The 18,564-nt window shown below is 57.5% G+C and overlaps 1 protein-coding gene across 1 annotated transcript in view; it reads left to right on the top strand.

The window, feature by feature from the left end:
- The first annotated feature begins 3,629 nt into the window (after window positions 1-3,629).
- KIFC3 (kinesin family member C3) overlaps window positions 3,630-18,564 on the top strand; it is a 28,896-nt gene continuing 13,961 nt past the window's right edge. The window contains exons 1-4 of the mRNA XM_023746274.1: window positions 3,630-3,739; window positions 6,125-6,267; window positions 11,468-11,606; window positions 14,709-14,911. Coding sequence (XP_023602042.1) covers window positions 11,588-11,606; window positions 14,709-14,911 — 222 coding nt within the window. The 5' untranslated portion in view covers window positions 3,630-3,739; window positions 6,125-6,267; window positions 11,468-11,587. The remainder of the gene's footprint in view (window positions 3,740-6,124; window positions 6,268-11,467; window positions 11,607-14,708; window positions 14,912-18,564) is intronic.

Genomic DNA, 18,564 nt, shown 5'->3' with positions numbered 1-18,564 from the left:
GGAGTCATGTGCAAGGAATGCGGCCTCAGAATGGAGCCCTGTGTTCTCCATGACTGGACTTTAGGGACACAGGGTGCTTAGTTCTGCCGTCCTTATGGGCACTAAAGGGAGCAGAGGCTTTGAACTCTGGGTTGTCCTGGAAAACCCAGGATGGGTGACTGCGTGTAGGGGCGGTCCTAGCTCCTGCCCAACCTCCCTGACCTTCTGCCGGCTCTCCCCAGGGAGACTGAGCCCTCCCCAACAGGAGTCCCTGGGCAGTTGTTAGGTCTGTCCCTCAGTCATTGCAATATCCCTGGTCTGGAGGGACGGGGGGCTGCAGCTCTTCCTCCATGGCCTGGACCCAGAGAGGGAACCCCCCTCACCCCCCTAGCCAGCCCCTCCGCGTTCATCCATGCCTGGAAGGGAGTTCTGAAAAAGGAAATGTGTGAGTTCTTTGTAAACGCCTGTACTGTTCTGAAGTCGTTATCTACGCATTGCCTGATCCTTCTACCGGCCCTGTGCGGTGGGTTCTCCCCATTTTCAGATGGAAATAATGAGGCACAGAGAGGCAAAGTAAATTCCCCAAGGTCACACACCTAGTGAGCGGCAGAGCCAGGTTCTGGACCAGCTTCCGGTCACTGCCACTCCAGCACAATCCCCCCTGGCCCACCCCGGGTGGGTAGCAGCCCCAGCCTGGGGCTTATTTGAGTCCTTGGTACTTTTGACCTTCACGCTGCCCTCTGCTAAATTCAGCTGCTTTTTCCTCTTCAGGATCTTGCACACACCCTTCCTCTTTCTTCCTGATATCTTCCTGGTTGCCTCCCCGACTTCCCTTCCAGAAAGCCACAGGAATATTGTCTTTTCCGGTCCCTGCCCCTCAGACTTAGCCGATCTCCTTAAAAGTCTTTCCCCTCAGCCGTGGAATTGACCTTCAGTGTCCTGTTCGGCAAGCAGACGGAGCCCGTCTCTCCCTCCTGGCCCATCGGGCGGCTGGTCAGCCAGGTTGCTTGTGTGCCCAGCTCGGTGCCAAGCAGCCTGGAGAAGAGGCTGTCTGGCTGCTCCCCCTGGTTCCTTCCGCTCCACTCTGGCCCATCTCCAGTTCCTCAGTGGAACCGACCCACGTACCTGGGTTAGCTTCTGCCCCTTACCCTTCGGCCCACAGTCCTGCCTCCAACCCAGTGAGACTGCACCTGGGAGCCGCCTCCTGCAGGTCGTCTGCCTCAGTCAAGGAAGGCAGGGACCACGAGTCAGAAGCCTGGCCTTCTCCCAGGGTTCAGCTCTGCGAACATCGGTCACCGTGTCTCCGGGCCACCACCTGTCCCTGCACTTTCATGTCTTTGTCTCTCAGGGCCTCCACCATTCCCGCCCCTCTGTCCACCCAGCGTGTTCCAGTGGCTCCTCGATGCCACATCCTCTGGATCCAGCCTCTCCTTCCCACCCTCGCCAAGCTTCCCTAAAGAGGAGGAAGCGGGGGCTTCTGGGAGCCCCTGTCCAGCCCTTGGTTGCCCATCTTGCTCCAAGGACATTCTCCCTGAAAGAGCCCCCAGGGTCTTTGTTCCAGTTTGACCCCTCGGGGGCATGTCTCCAGGAAGTAACCATCCTCTCCTTCCCACTTACTCATCCCCTCAGGACTCTCACCCGCCTGGTGCTCCTGCCACCTTCCTTCTCCAGCTTCCCCTCCCACCAGGAGTGAGCTCTGTCCTCCTGGTTGCCTCTCGTCGTGCATGACCCCTGGTGATTGTGTCCTCGCCTGTAGCACGGTGGCCTCGCAGCTCTGAGTCTCCGTGTCCAGCCCTGCTCTCTCCCAGGTGTCAGTGCAAGCCTTTGCGCGCGTTTACTTCAGGGCATTCGGTCAAAAAGCCATCGCCGGCTATTTGATCTGGGTGTCGCTGCAGCTCCAGGCCTGGTGCTGTGGGGCTGCAAAGATGAGCATGCTGCCCGGCCGGTGTGGCTCAGTGGTTGAGCATTGACCTATGAACCAGGAGGTCACGGTTTGATTCCTGGTCAGAGCACATGCCCGGATTGCGGGCTCGATCCCTGGTGTGGGGCGTGCAGGAGGCAGCTGATCAGTGATTCTCTCTTATCAGTGATGTTTCTATTTCTCTCTCCCTCTCCCTTCCTTTCTGAAGTCAATAAAAATATACATATATATATGTATATATTTTTTTAAAAGAGGAGCATGCTGTGAACTCCGCGCTGGGGAGCCATAGGGGGTCAGAGGAGATGGACACCCTCTATGTTCAGAACAGATGTCTTGAGTGCTTGGTAGCAAGCAGTCAGTGCAGTGACAGACAAGGGAAAGTGGTCTTCAACCCAGGCAGGGCCATGAGGAAGCCCTTGGGCATCTCCATTTTAAACCAAAAGCAAACTCCCTGACGTGGCTTCTTCTGTAAACGGTGTCACGTTTGTCTGAGTCTGGGTCTGTGGCTTAGTCACCTCAAAGGCCCTCAAGGCTGCTCTGCACACAATAGGTGCTCAATAAAAGCTTGTGCCGTGAATGTGGAAAGTCTGTTCTGTTCATCTGCTCAGTTTATAAGGGACCTATGGAGCTTCCCACCCATCCCCATTCTCCCACCGCTCCCTGCACCCCGCTGTGACCGGGAACATTTGTTGCAATGTTTACCTCCGTCCCCACAGGGAGCTTTGAGGCCCTGTTTCTCCTGATCAAAGAGACCACCACCCCCCCCCACAGGTGCTTGGCACACAGCAGGCACCCAATAAATAATTATTAAATGAATGAATGAAGCTTTGTCAGTATCTCAACTCCTAGCCAGTTGCCTGCTGTGTTGTAGGCTTGGAGGGAAGGCTAGTTTGAATACATGAATGAAATGACTTGAAGAGAATTTGACACATAAACCTAACTTGTCACAGGCGACCGGCAGGGTCCCCTCTGATGAGATTTACAGAGATGCCACTGGCTCATGCTTCCTCCGTGTGGGGAACGTCTACAAGCTGTCAGGCTCCGAGTGGAGGGGTGGCGATGTGGGATCTCCACATGGTGCTGCAGACACACCTGGAGGGGGGCGTTTTGCCCCCTTCAGAGCCTCCCTACCCTGAATGGAGATAAGGACCCACCCCCACCCCCGCGAGCCATGGGAGTTGGCGCGGACCCTTTAGATCCGGTTCGGCCAGCGGGTCTTTTCAATCTCATCTCCCCGTGCTCTCTCCGCAGGCTGCCCGGCGCCCGGGGGAGGCTGCGGATCCCCGGGCCATGGTCCAGTCTCGCCGGACCTGGAACCTGGGAGCCCCGCCCTCGCTGCGCGGCCTGTGGAGAGTGGGCCGGGCCCCGGAGGAGCCCGAGCGGGGATGGCCCGCCCCGCCCCAGCCAGCCCGGCCGCCCGCCCTTTCCCACACACCGGCCCGGGGAGGTTGAGAACTGGTGAGTCCGCATTTTTAAAATGCCTCTTGATTTCCCTTCCTTCCTCCTCCAGACACCCGGGATGAGAGCGAGGTTTCTCGCCAGTTCCTCGGCTCAGGCCGAGCTGTCAGGTAAATTACAGGGTCCGGCAGCCGGGGAGCCGGGCGGGCGTGGAGTTGGGGCGTCAATCTCGCCCTGGCTGCCGCGCTGCGCCATCTGCGCGCAGAGGAGTCGCTGGCGGCCGCGGAGTTAAACTTTAACGCGGTCCCTAGAGCAGGGGGAGGACGCTGCCCACAGCCACGCGGTCCCAGCCCGGCCAGGTCGGGGGCTCTGCCGTCAGCCGGTCCTTGGCGGACGGCTCGGTCTCCCTTTCGTTCCGGCCACCGGCGGCTGGTAAACAAGGTAGGTGAGGTAGCTGCCCGGTGGCTGCCCGGCTCCCTGCGCGCGCGGACACCTGATGCCGCCTGGGCTGGCCCGAGGGTGGACTGAGGCTGCTCTGGAGCGGGGCCTGGCAGGGTTTGGGCGCCGTGTGCTCGGTTTTGGGTACCCATCCAGGTGGCTTGGGTAGGGGCCCCAACAGCAGGTGGGCAGCGAAGGAGCCCCTGGATCTGGGTCCCCCACTGGCTGTCCCCCTGGGGAGCTGTCAACACCAGCTCTGCTTTCTGGGTCACGTCCCCTGGTGCCTCCGACAGCGAGAAGTGAGTGGCAGTTCTGATGATGGGTTGGGGCTGGCTTGTCTGGATTGTCAGGGGTGGGGAGCTGCCCTTGACCCTGGCCCAAGTTCGGCCTGGGCAGGGCTTCCTAGAAGTGTCCGGGGAGAGAGGCGTCTTTGGGGAAGATGGCTTCAGGCGTGTGCTGTGGTCTCTTGTTCTTGACCCACAGGGAAAGGGGTTTAGTTTAGATCGCTGTGAGCTGGCTGTGTCCCTCACTGCTGTCAACTCCAAGCCCATCCATGGAAGGAGGGGGAAACTGAGGCCCAGGGAGGGCGCATAGCGAGCTCCTCTTGGGCTCTCTCTCACCACGTTTGTGCCGTCACTGGCAGCCACAGTGATGCCCTCCAGGGTCTCTCCGTACGGGATGGTGAGGCTGGGTGGCCCTGGGGACCTTCGGGAAAAGCTCGGGCTGTGGGATCAGGTAGCCCCAGTTGTCTGGAAGGGACTGAAGATGGTCTCCACCCCACAAGATTGTCTTAAGGATTGCAAATGGAATAGGAACTAGCATTGCTTTTCTGGAAAAAAAAGAAAAAAAAACTCACCCAAACAACCACCAAAATTTGTGTCCTTGAAAACTAAAAAAACAAAAAAAACAACAACACCCCAAAGCAAAAACAAAGTATAAAAAAGAAAAGAAAAGCCCTGGGCAGGTGGGGTGGAGTGTCGGCCCGTAAACCGAAAGGTCGCAGGTTCAATTCCCTGTCAGGACACATACTAGTACTTAGGTTGTGGGTTGAATCCCTGGTCAGGGAGCATACGGGAGGCAGCCCAGAGATGTTTTTCTCTGTCTAGGGAAGAAAAAAAAAAAAAAGGAAAATAAAAATCACCTACCGTGGAAATATAGAGGGTTCGGTTCCCGGCCGCCACAACAAAGGGAGTGTCACAAGAAAGCGAGTCACAAACTTCAGGCTGGTGGAGGGTCTTGCCTTCGATTTGTAAAAAACGCAGTGTCTGTGGGATGCAGTGAAGCGAAGCACAGGAAGAAAATGCCCGTGTGAGCTGTCACTAAGGGTTCCGTACAGTTCCTCCCAGCCTTGTGTGTGCACGTGCGTGTGTGTGCGTGTGCGTGTGCGTGTAGGTCTGTCAGATTACATACACGCTTTTATCCACTTTTAAAATTTGAGACAAAGCTCAAATGAAATCCCGTGTGTGAAATGCTAAGCCTCGTGCCTGCTACTGGGTAGGGTCTCAGCCAACGTGGTACCCCGCAGCCCCCACCTTTCTGGGTACCTGGCACGGTGTGAGCACCTTATTTTTAATTTTTATTATTTTGTGTGTGAGCACTTTATGCGTGTCACCCATTCTGTCCTCACCGCAGGACTGTGAGTTTGATGATGATTATTTTTTTAGGTTTTTTTTTTTTTTAAGTTTGATTCTTTATCCCCATTTTATTGACAAGGAATCGGAGGGTCAAGGAGGGCATGAAAGGCTGGAAAGCACTTGGCCGGCGCTCAGAATATCCTCCCAGCCCAGGGCGGCGGTTCTGCCGTTTGCCCTGTGAGGCAAGCCCCTCCCACCCACCCGGTCCCACAGGCTGCGGTGGGTTGGATGGGTGTCGCTGCCAGGTAGCTCTCTCCCCCATCCGGTGTGTCAGCGGCCCGAGGGATGCGCTTTACTGGCCCTGAACATGCTTTTGGAGGCCGCAGGGGCCAGGCCACCCAGCGTGGGGTTGGTGCTAATGAAGGCAGGGGAGAAATTGCCACCTAGAGGCAGCCAGGGGAACAGAGCCAGGCCCTGTGCTGATGCGCACAGCCCGGTTGGCATTGCTTCCTCTGCTACTCTCTGCAGCGGGTGCTCCTGAGCAGCGTGAGCTCCCACGCCACCTGCGGGAGACGGGAGGGGAGCCCCGCAGGGTCCTGGGCGCCCTCCTGTAGAGAGTCTGGGAGCAGCTTCTGGAAAGAAAGCGCAGCCCCTGCCCAGTGCCAGGCTCCCCTCCGTGCAGGGCAGGCATGTGACAGCGTGTACGGCGGGGTTGGCTGGAGCGTGTGCAAGCCAAGCTCTGCCGCGGCCCTACTCAGTGGTCCACGGCCGGCCGGCAGTCAGAGTCTCACCCATCTTTTCTGTCCTGGGACAGGGCGTGGGAAAGACAGCCCGGCCGGCGGTGATGAGGACTCCGGTGCCCGCAGTGGGGCACGCCCGGCCCTAGCCCAGTGCCGAGCCCTCAGCGTGGACCGTGCCGGCCCCGGGAGCCCCCGCCGGCTCTACCTGAGCGTGCAGGTAAGCACAGGGTGGGGGGCTTCCAGACCACGGGGGGTCCAGCCAGGAGTGTGTGTCTTGCCCTCTGAGCTGTAGTGCTGGGTCCCTACAGGCTTCTCGGGGGGAAAAAGGCTCCGAGGGAGGGCCGGGGACCTGCCTCGTGCGTCTTTGCCAAGCTCCGCACAGCACATGCGCCCGTGAGCCTGCCTGGACGGAGCGATTTGCTTTGCTGGGTTATCTCGAGGGAACTATCAGGAGATGACAGAAGCTTTCCAGCCACACCCTGGCTGAGGTGTTCTAGTGGGAAGTGCGGGGCCTTCTCTGAGAAGCTATTAGGAAGGCGGGCAGGTTTTAGGGTAGCTGTTTGTTCCCGCTCCGACGTGAGTCTGTGGGGCAATACTTGTATTTCCTCGTCTAGAGCCGTCATCCAAAGCGAGAGAGAGGGCTTGGCCAAAACTTGGGTCCTTTCCTCTTGCAGTTATCACCAAATGACTTTCAAAAGACAAACTTTACGTCTATATGTATATTCAGTTGCAGGAAAAAATACAGAACGACAGCAGCAATAATGGCTACTGTTTACTGAACACTGACTTTGTGCTAGGCACGGTTCCATGTATGATGTGTCTCACATCCGTCCTCAGAAACAGTCTCAAGACGGTTACTGTTTTATCGAAGTTTTGTGGATGAAGTCATAGAGGTTCAGAGAGGTTAAGTAACTTGCTACTGGTCGCACAGCAAGCTGGGATCTGACCCACTAAATATGACAAGCTTTATGACGTGATGTAAAGGGTTCGCACAGGGCAGAGATGTGATACCGAGGGACCGAATGCCTCCCGTCGTCCTGTATCTCTGAGGAATCCACTAGTGAGAGTTCAGGGTCTATCTTTCTCACGCATCCACTTCAACATATTTAGACATGTTTTTTATTTTTATTTTATTTTATTTTTATTTATTTATTTATTTTTTTAAAATATATTTTATTGATTTTTTACAGAGAGGAAGGGAGAGAGATAGAGAGTTAGAAACATCGATGAGAGAGAAACATCGATCAGCTGCCTCCTGCACATCTCCCACTGGGGATGTGCCCGCAACCCAGGTACATGCCCTTGACCGGAATCGAACCTGGGACCTCTCAGTCCGCAGGCCGACGCTCTATCCACTGAGCCAAACCGGTTTTGGCCATGTGTTTATTATTTATGTCCACATACTGTTCTGTGGCTAGCTCTTTCCTTCAACAGTAAACCTTGGCGATTTCTTCACGCACGTCAATATTTAGAGAAAGACCTCATTCTTTTGAACTGCCGCATAATATTCCACTCCTGGGTTTACCCTGGACTTCCTAACCGACCCTCTGTCTTACTTGTGACTGCAGCGAGCTCCGTGAATATCTGCATGTCCGCGCGGTTCTAGCGTTGAGTAATGTTAGGGCTGCGCTGGCTCTGCACTTTTGCAATGAATCTGTTTGTTACCACATGTTTATGAAGTGCTTACTCTGTGCCACGTGCTGTGTAGGTGCTGACACACAGCAAAGAAGAGACACACACCCGGCAGGCTAGTGGAGGTGCCGGAGAGGAATCAGGTGATGGCAAACGTAGGAGGGCAGACGGGCGAGGGCCACGGATGCGGAGGCAGAGGATGAGGGACCAGAGTGACCGGGGCGTGCTGGCAAGCCACCCCCAGCCCACGAAGAGGCCCCGCCTTGAAGGGACACGTGCAAGTGGAGGGCAGGATGGGGAGTGGGAAGTGCGTGTGCCCTCTGAGCATGTCCTCCCGTGTGCAGACAGAAGTCCTGGTCCCAGGCGCTGTCTGGCCCCAATTTTCTTTTCTTTTTTAAAATAAGACTCTCTTGTTTATTTGTTTTTTAATCCTCACCTGAGGCTATGCTTTTATTGAGTTTTAGAGAGAGAGGAAAGGGGAGAGAAATAGAGAAACATCGATGGGTTGCCGAACAGAGATCTAACCCACACCCTTTTGATGCACGGGATGATGTTCCAACCAACTGAGCCGCCTGGCCAGGGCTGGCCCCAAGTCTTTTTTTAAAAAAAAATTATATATTTATTGTTGAAAGTATTACATATGTTCCCCTCTTCCCCCATTGACCCCTTCTAGCCCGCCCTGCCCCCTGCCCCAGGCCTTCACCACCTTACTGTCTGTGTCCATGGGTGATGCATATATCATACAAGTTCTTTGGTTGATCTCTTCCCACCCACCAACCTTCTCCCGCCTTCCCTCTGAGATTCCGCACCCTGTTCCATGCTTCTGTGTCCATTTTGTTAATTAGTTTATTTTGTTCATTAGATTCCACATGTGAGTGAGATCATGTGATACTTGTCTTTCTCTGACTGGCTTATTTTGCTTACCTAATACTCTCCAGGTCCCTCCATGCTGTCTCAAAGGGTCAGAGATTCTTCTTTTTTACTGCCGCATAGTATTCCACGGTGTAAATGTACTCGGCTTTTTTATCCACTCATCTGATGGGCACTTGGGCTGTTTCCAGATCTTAGCTATGGTAAATTGCGCTGCTATGAACATAGGGGTGCATATATCCTTTCTGATTGGTGTTTCTGGTTTCTTAGGATATATTCTTAGAAGTGGGGTCACTGGGTCAAATGGGAGTTGCTATTTAATTTTTTGAGGAAACTCCACACTGTTTTCCATAATGGCTGCACCAGCCTGCATTCCCACCAGCCGTGGACTAGGGTTCCCTTTTCTCCACATCCTGGCCAGCACTTGTCATTTGTTGATTTGTTGGTGGTAGCCAATTCTGGCAGGTGTGAGGTGACACCTCATTGTCGTTTTAATTTGCATCTCTCTGATGATCAGTGACTTTGAGGAGCTCCAAGACTCGATCTGATCACCGGCCCAGAGCTTGCTGTCACTTCAGAGGTTTTCCCTGGCCCTTGTTGTGTGGTTCATCTGAAAACACAACCAAATGGTCCTGTTATCAGTCGGTTCTATGAGAAAAGCGGGCAGGGCCGGGGCGAGAACAGTTAAAGACACCAGAGAAGCCTTTTTTTTTTTTCTCTGAGTCGAGCCACTGGTAGTTAAGTTGGGAGGTGGTCAGAACCGGCTGCCTGGGGCTGGGCGGTGGCCCTGCTCTTGCATTTTGATTATGGGGTGTCGGGTTGTGCTTGCAGCCCATCCGCTGGGCTCAGCAGATCCGCTGAGGATCTCTGTGGAGCTCCAGCCAGCAGCCGGTGCCCGTGCCCCCGCCGTCTGAGCCCCGCCAAGCGCTGTTGCGGTTGCGGGTGCTTCTCCGGGTCGGGGAGGTGGGGCCAAGGTAGGGGCCCAGGCGCAGGGAGGCGACAGCAGGCGGAGTGACCCTCCCGGCCAGCCTCCCACGCAGCTGGAACCTGAGCGAGTCCCTCTGGAGCACCCTCGAAATTCCCAACCCCCTGGGGGCCGGCTGCCCTTCCTGTGGTCTGGCCAACGGGCCAGAAATAGTGCAACCTTTGCTCTGGTCGGCAAATGGAAACTTCCAGCTGCCGGCCGCTGCCGCCGCCGCCGACGAGCCTGCTCGTGATGGTGTGGCAGTGGGTCGGAGGGCGGGGACAAAAGAAAGTTGGCAGCTTTTCCTAAGTATGAGGGCTGGGCCGTCCACCCTCCCGCCTCCAGGAGAACGTGGTGGGGTCGTGGGGTCGAGAGGGAGGGAGCGGATGTCGCTTCTCGCCTCTGGTCCATTCTCTCTACGGGCTTTTGGGGGATTAAAGTAAAACATCTGAAGACACAGAAATACCGTAACCGTCCCTGGCAGGGAGCTCACACTCCGTGTCAGACCCTTGGAGTATCTGCCTAAGGCATCGCCGTCACTTTTTATACCAGCTCCTCGAGGCGGGTGGGGGTGATCTTTTCGGTTTCAAGAGTGGGGAGAAGGACGTTTCGGGGGAGGAAGGAACTTGCCCAGAGCCACACAGATCACAAGAGGCGGGGAGCCGGCCGGGCCTTTTGGACGCAAGACTCGAGGCCCGAAGCGGTTTTAAAACCATAGCATGGGTCTCTTTGGAATACGGTGGGCACAGAGCCACACAAAACGTGTCTTGAACCTCTCTGCCCAGATAACCACCTCTGTTGATGTTAAAAAACAAAGCGCGGTAGCCCGAGCCGGTTTGGCTCAGTGGATAGAGCGCCGGCCCGAGGACTGAGGGGTCTCGGGTTTGATTCCCAGTCAAGGGCACGTGCCTCGGTTGCAGGCTCGATCCCCGGCCCCAGTTAGGGTGCATGTAGGAGGCAACCAATCGATGTGTCTCTCTCACATCCCTCCCTCTAAAAATCCATGGAAAAATGTCCTCGGGTGAGGATTCACACACACACACACACACACACACACACACACACTGTAGATGTTTATAAGGTTAAAAACCCAAATGTCCACAGGTCCACAGGTTCCAAGTGAAATGGGAAGCCTCCCTTTCCTCCTTCCCATATTCTCTGTTTCTTTTTATTCTCACAAAAGCTTGAATGATGCATGTTTTTCCTCTCACCCGACCTCCCAGAGAGAACCTCTCTCTGTATATTTCCCAGATGTTTTTTTTCGAGGCGTGTTTTATTTCCATGGTCCTCAAATGGGATGGCACGTTACGTGAGGTTCTTACCTCGGGCGGCGTTCTGGGTGAGCTGCGATGATTGATTTCCTGGGGGGGGAGGGGGGACTTCTTGCCCCTCCCCTTCTCTCACCTGCCCACCGGGCAGCTCTACCCAGCCTTTTTGCCTTTGACGAGAAGATGGGGTCCCGTGGACTCTAGATGGCCATGGGGGGTGGGCCAGGACCTTCCCCTGCTTGCTTGGACCCGCGTGCCCCCTCCTTGGGCGCCGTTGGCTGGTGCCATCTGGAGGTGGGGCAGTTGGCTTCCTGGGGGAGCTGCCTGAGGTTGCCATGTGCCTGAGTCGAGGGGGCTACTGTACCTGCGATGGTGATTCATGCCCCGTAGGGCCGAGAGGACGTTGTCTGAGGTTTTCTAAGTGCCCAGTGGAGAGGGCCGGCTGCCGGTGGAAGACAGGGGGACACACCGCCTCTGTGTTGTTGCAGGATCTGGGCACCTTTCCTTCCAGACTCCAGGCCTGTTTGTCCCCGTCGACCCGCACGGCGAGGGGTGGACCTGCGGGCCCGGGTTCTCACCAGCTCCAAGGGTGCCACACTCTCAGGGTCAAGGGCGCCCCCCTTCCCCCCACCCCACCCCCCCGCAGCCCCCTTCACGTGAGGATTCTGGTTGTGTCTTGGCAGCAGGCCCAGCAGGACAAGGGGTGCAAGAACAAGAGTCAGGGGACAAAAGAAGAGAAGCTGCTGAAGAGGCAGGCGCCGGCCCCCGGGCGGGACCGGGAGGCACAGGAGGCCGGCGGCACCATGAATGTAGAGAAAGCAGGTAACGGAGGTCTGGCCGCTGACCTGGAGCGGCCCTGGCGAAAGCTGGCCGGAGGGGAGGCACTGGCTCGCGGCGTCGGAACTGTCCCCACACACTGTCCTCCTCGCCAGAGGTGGCCCGTCCAAATCCCGGAACTCAAACCCCAGCCTGCCCAGCCCTCCTCCGGGCCCGCCTCCCAGCGCCCAGGTGATAAGAGGCTCTGGGGTCGGATTTCCCCACTTTATTCTCTCCCCAGTGCCTGTCGAAAGCAGGGCGGCCGGATCAGCTCAAAGATGCCCCCCCACCGCCTGCAGAGAGGCCTGGCCGCCTTCCCTTGTATCTGTGGGTCCACTGGGACCCAGAGACCCTGGGGCAGGGCCCCACTCTGCTGCTTGCGGCCGGGACACAGGAGCTGATGGCTCCTCTCTCCTCTGGCGGGGCTGACTCCTGGGAGACTCCAGGGGCCCCTTGGTGCGATTCCCCCGAGCAAGGCCTGGCCCGGTGACCGCTGGGCAGGAGCATCCTCGAGGCGCCCACGGTGGAGGCCACGAGCCGTGGAAAGAAAGGGCCGGTCTTTCGCTTGCTTTCCTCGCCTGCCGCCAGGGTGATTTGCGTCTGGACTTGCCTCGCGGTGGAAGCACCTAATCCGTCCTCTGAGTCCGTGCCAGGGCCGCGCTCGCCCGTCTGTCTGGGCGGGCACTCTGGCATTCGGCGGCAGGTGTGGGGTCTGGCCGAAGTCTGGGCAGACCGGCCTTGGGGAGGGGGGCACCGCCCAGCCGATCAGTGGGCTGAGAAGGGAGAAGCCAGTTCTAGTCACAAGGGAGGTCTGACTTCTGTCAAGAGGACCAGGGTGGGGCCTGTGTGTCCCTGAGCCCGAGTGCCTGAGGGGCAGCGCCCAGGCACGGCAGGTCCTGAACACGGACACGCCAAGCGGTGTGCACCTCCTCCGTGTAAGGGCCGTTCAGTAGCGTGTCCCCAAGTGTCCTCTGATCGCCCACCGTCCCTTAGCTCCTTCAAGGGCTTTTCTCCCCCAACAAGCACTCCCCAGGCCCCTCCCAGCTCCCCGGGCACACGGCACAGGGTGCACCCCAGCAGGCCTGGGCTCTCGGGGTCTCCCAGAACCTTCTGGGAAACGAGCAGCGTCCTGGACAAGGAGGCTCTTCCATGTGCTGTGGGCACCACCCACTCACACCCGGGCATCCCTCCTGGTGTCCAGGCTCCTGTCCCAAGGGTGCCTCTTGGGGTAAGGCCCATTGTCCCCATTTTATTTTTTGATATTTTTATTGATTTCAGAGAGGAAAGGAGAGAGAGATTGAAGCATCAATGACGAGAGAGAATCATTGATGGGCTGCCTCCTGCACACCCCACATTGGGGATCAAGCCCGCAACCCGGGCATGTGCCCTGACCGGGAATCGAACCGTGACCTCCTGGTTCATAGGTCGACGCCCAACCACTGAGCCACACCAACTGGGCCGTTGTTTCCATTTCACAAACGAAGAGGGGCCTCTCTCACCGGAGCCCGGCACCCCTCCCACCCTTAGCAGCCTGCAAAGGCCCGAGGGCCATGCCGGGCCCGTGCTGCCCGTGGCCGCCCATGTGCAGGCTGCAAGCGTCCCTCTGACCTCACTCTCTCCAAAACAGAGAGCAGAAGCTGGGCCGACAGTCTGTGACATGCAGGCGGTGTCACGTGCAGGCCATATGGCTGGGCCACTAGCCAGCCAGGGTCCCTCCTGCTCCAGCTCTTGAGTCAAAGTCCTCCCAAGGGGCTGTGAGGGAGGGAAAAGCCAGCCCCTGCGTGCTTTGCCTCATGAGAGTGGGAGTGGGGACTTCTCACTCTCTACCCCCACCCCCCAGAAGGCGGGGAGTGCGCTGAGCCGATCTGCCCAGCCGGGACCTGCTCCCTCCACACTCCCCACTCCAGCCCGGGCTTGTCCGCAGTCGCCTCTGTGGGTCAGAGCTGCCAGCCGGCCAGGCCGGGCCGTGCGACTCCAGGAGCAGGTGGCTGCATTCACAGCCTCTGGGACCCCCAGTCCCGCCCACAGGGCTGCGGCTCCGGGGATCTCCTGTGGGGGAGCCCAGAAGCCCTGGGCTCTGAGGTCAAGCGGAGGCTCGTGGCCAGTGGGTGCTGCTCCTCCACTTTCCTCCCGGCCACTTTGTTCTCGGACTCCTCCTTCTGGCTCTGAGGGCTTTGGCCAGGGCCCGGATTGGGCTGCTGGAGAGAAGAGGCAAGTCCCCCGTCCTCGCCCCGCTCCTCCGCCCTCTCCCTTCTGAGCTCCGTGCCAGCTCCCGGCCTGCAGAGCTCACAGCCATTCGCGGTGCCCTCGAAGCAAGCTCTGGCAAGCCTCCTGGTCACAGGCTCCTCTCCGTGTCTTTGTCCTTACACCCATCTGTCTGTCTCTCTCCTGCTCCTGGTGGCAGGACAGTGGGAGGCTGTGGCAGGAGGAGGACTCGGGAGTCAGCCCACCCCGTACTAACAAGGGCTCCCACCCCTGCGGTCCCTGCAGTCCATCCCGCCCAGGGCAGGTGTCCGCCCTGGAGCGGCCTGTCTGTGTTCCTGTCCACGTGCCGTGTCTGTCTGTCTCTGTGTCCCGGTCTGTCTGTTCCTGGCACCTGCACACCTTGCCCTTTCCTCCCTCTCTGTGTGCTGGTGACCTCTCCCTGCGGAGGGAGCCCCCACTCAGTTTCACTCTGGAGCGGGTTTGGGGTTTAAAGAGGAAAGCATGCTCCCCTCAGAAGAGTGTTTTACGGGGAGGCAACCCCACTCCCTCCCAGCTGCTACCAGAGAACTTGCAGCTCTTTCTCAGCCGCCATGACTGGCCGGCGGGCCATGAGAAGGTGTCACCCATCAGGCCTAGAACCCATGCTCTGAAGGGAGTGTTCAGTGAAAGTTGCTTTCCTGAGTCCCAATCCAGGCAGTTCCGTCCCCCGGAAGCTGCCCGCTCAAGTCCCCCCGCTGCCCCACGCTGCTGCCCAGGCCTCTCCCTGCCCCATCCCCTCCGCTAGCATTCCCTCCTGTCCCCGATGATGGTGCGATGGTGCGGTCGGCCCTGCCAGGACGGCCCCTCTCCTCGGCCAGGGTGGGCCTCTGCTGCCCTGCTGATCGGCCACTACTTTGCTCATAGGTGGGCGTCTCTTTGGCAGCGGGAGGTGCTCGAGCCTGTCGGGGCCGCCAGGCGCGGCCCCCGCGGTGCATAGGATGGTGGAGGCCATGGCCCGGCTGCAGGAGGACAAAGCCCGGCTGCAGGAGGAGCTGGCAGCCCTGCGGGAGAGGCTGGCCCTCCGAGACAGTGACCAGCAAGCCACCTCCACCCAGCTGCAGAACCAGGTACCTGGGGAGGAGGGGACGGGCAGAGGCCGCTGCCCACCGCGGAGCAGGTCGGAGGACATCACCCCGGTCACCTGGAACCCTCCAGGCTGCCGGCCTGATGGACACCTGGGGGCTCCTCTCCCGGCTCGGGAGTGCACAAGCGGGCGAGGTGGCGAGAGTCAGAGGCCTGGCCGTCCTCCTGCCCATTCCTCACGGTCCCCGGGGCCCGGACCTGCCTCCCCAGAGTGACGGGCAGCACGTGCAGACGTGAGAGCAGCAGGGGGGCTTCCCGCCCCGAGTCCACCCCATCTGCTCGGCAGCCCGAGTGGACACAGGTCATTGCAGAGGTCACCCCCCGGAAACCCAGCCGGAAGGGGGGGGCGGTGTGAGTGCACGTGGAGGAGGGAGCTCTCAAACCGCTGGAGGCCAGGGGGAGCCACAGGTTTAGGCTGAGAGCATCGTTTTCTTCGTTCGAAGGCCAGGGGGACACTCGGGGACTCTCAGCTCCCGAGCTGCACGCCCGGTGGGGCCGATCACCAGCCCCCCTCTGCATGCCTGGCTGCTTTATTCTCTTCTTCCCCACGCATGGGCGCCCAGGCCCCTCTGCTTGGGCTCCGCTCCCCACTCCCGCTGTCCTGTCTGTGTCTCGTGCCTGTGTCTGACCCTCCCCACTTCCCCACGGTCCCCACTGTCTGCCCCTCCCCGGCATCGGATCTGGGCCTGGTCTGTGGAAAGCCCTGCCTTTGGGGGAAGCGAGTTCTTTCTCTGTGGTCCCCTAGCACGTGGCCCTTCTCTTGACGGAGCATCATGAGTGCTGTGGCATTTCCCCAGCCTTCAGGTGTGTCCTGCTCTCAAGAACTACCTGTCCCGACCACTCAGCCCCTTGCTGGGTTGGGCGGCCCTCCTTGGGGCGTCCCTAGTGCCCGGGTCTCCCTCTTACAGGCTGACCCCATTGTTTGCTGCCTCTGGGCCCGTCTGCCCCGCGAAGAGGGGTTCCCCAAGGCAGGCTGTGCCGTGGCAGCTTTGTACGCTGCTGGCTCCTGCGGTGCCCACCTGCCTTCCTGCCAGATGTTTGCTGGGTGTCCAGTATGTACAGGCACCGAGCTGAGTCCTGGGGATGCCCAGGGAGACAGGCACGTCCTGGCCTGTGGGGGCTACAGGCTCACGGAGGACGGACATTGGTTACATGCACCTATGTCAAAGGGCTCCAAGGGTGGGCACACGTGGGGCATAAGGGCTTGGTCTGGGAGGTCAGGACCTGCTGGGGAGGTCAGGGATGGCTTCCTTGAGAAAGTGACACTGAGCTGAGGTGGGGCCCAGAGCAGAGGAAATGTGTTCTGAGCCGAGGGAGCAGGTCAGTCAGTGCAAAGGGACTGTGGTATCCACTGGGGGGTGGTTCCAGACCTCCCCTCCCCTATCCCTCAGGGATGCCCAAATCCTCAGATGCTCAAGTCCGTGATATAAAATGGCTTAGTATTTGCACATAACCGACATACTTCCTCTCATATACTTGAAGTCATCTCTAGATTAATTATAATACCTAATACAAATGCTGTGTAAATAGTTGTTATACCACTTGGAGTGCGGGTGAATTTCCCGCCAAAATATAAGATGGCTCTGTCTTTTGGTTTTGTTCCATCCACCAAAAGGGTGGATTACAAACAAATATTTGGTAATACGCAGTTACAATCGGCCCGAGTTTACACGTTTCCCGCACTCCACCGCAAATCTATATGAACCGAGTTAAAGACGGCTCCCGCGGAGTACGCGCAATTCACGCGAGCCGACTTAACTCGTTTCCCGCACTCCAAGTGATATTATATTGTTTAAGGATAGACTTTCTGGAGTTTTTTTTCCAATTAAAAATATTTTTTTTAAATGTATATATTTTTTTATATCAGAGAGAGGAAGGGAGAGGGAGAGAGAGAGAGAGAAACATCAATGATGAGAGAATCATGGGTCGGCTGCCTCCTGCACACCCCCTACTAGGGATCGAGCCTGAAACCCAGGCATGTGCTCCCCAAATTGAATAGTGACCTCCTGGTTCCTAGGTCGATGTTCAACCACTGAGCAACACCGGCCGGGCTTTTCCCAGTATTTTTGATCTGAGGTTGGTTGATGTGAGGATGTGGAACCGGAGGATCCGGAGGGCTGACAGGATGAAGGCGGAACCGAGGCCCGAGTAGCTGGCACGGGGCACGGGCACTGCTCTCGGGGCTGTGCGGCTGGTGCAGGACCCCGTAGCACGCACATCTGGCCCACAGCCCCTGAGAGCTCTCAGCAGCCCTTCCCTGATCGTCCCCAGTGTAGACGGCCCAGCCTCACTTCTCAAACGTGTGTTGTTTCTAAAGAGCTTTACTGAGACAGAATCACCATGAAATCCGCCCCTTTTTAGGTGGACAGCTAATGGTCTGAAGTATGTGAAGGTGGTGAGGCAACCACCACCACCCTCTAATTGCAGAACATCTGCATCACCCCGAAAAGACCTATTAAGTCACTCCCCCTCCCCCCAGCTCCTGGCAACCGCCCATCTGCTTTCTGTTTTATGGATTTGCCTGTTTGGGGAACATTTCATGTAAATGAAATCATAGTAATAGTGGCCTTTTGTGACTTTCAGCACATTTTTTTCTCCAAACGTTTTTCCCCCCTTAATTAGCAAAATCTACTTACTTCTTAGAGGGAAGTTGAAGGGGAAGCATCACAGCTTTTTTGGTGTCTCCCAGCCCCAGCCCTGCACACACTCTGGGCCCCACCCCTGACTCCCTACCACCCTCCCCACCAGCCTCCCCACCCCCGCTCCTCTGGGCCCTTTGGAGAAATCGGAATTCTGATTGGTGCCTGGTCTTTGCTCACTTTGGTTTATCCTCAGGCATTCTTTCTTTTTTTAAAAAAATATTTTTTTAAAAATATATTTTATTGATTTTTTACAGAGAGGAAGGGAGAGAGATAGAGAGTCAGAAACATCTATGAGAGAAAAACATCGATCAGCTGCCTCCTGCACATCTCCTACTGGGGATGTGCCCGAAACCAAGGTACATGCCCTTGACCAGGATCGAACCTGGGACCCTTCAGTCCGCAGGCCGACGCTCTATCCACTGAGCCAAACCGGTTTCAGCTAAAAAAATATTTTTATTGATTTCAGAGAGGAAGGGAAAGGGAGAGAGAGATAGAAACTGAGAGAGAATCATGGATCGGCTGCCTCCTGCATGCCCCACACTGGGGATCAGGCCTGCGATCCAGGCTTATGCCCTGACCAGGAATCAATCAGTGACCTCGCGATTCATAGGTTGACATTCAGCCACTGAGCCACACCAGCCGGGCTGTCCTCAGACATCCTGTCAGCTCTTTTCTGCTAATTTCTCAGTGGCTGCCCCTCAAGCTCCAGTCTCTGAGCCTCTCTCAGGGTCCTGCCCTGTGGAGCTGGGGCCAACCCTGTGGGCCCGGAACTGGGTTCGAATCCTGATGGGGCCCTCCTCATGAGCTGTGTGACCTTGGGCTAGTTAACCATCACGCTGCACCTCGGTTTTCCCATCTGTACAGCGGACATGATACCAGGACCCGATGAGATGGTCCAGGGCTATGGGTGCTACCACCCCCTTAACAGGGAGGAGTTTGGATTTGAAGTCTGGGTCAGGATCCTGGTTCTGGCTTTGCCACGTGCTGGCTGTGCA

The sequence above is a fragment of the Myotis lucifugus genome, unplaced genomic scaffold, assembly GCF_000147115.1.
Source record: "Myotis lucifugus unplaced genomic scaffold, Myoluc2.0 scaffold_648, whole genome shotgun sequence".
NCBI lineage: Eukaryota > Metazoa > Chordata > Mammalia > Chiroptera > Vespertilionidae > Myotis > Myotis lucifugus.
The sequence above is the reverse complement of the archived record's forward strand: the minus strand, read 5'-3'. Positions and strand labels throughout refer to the sequence as shown.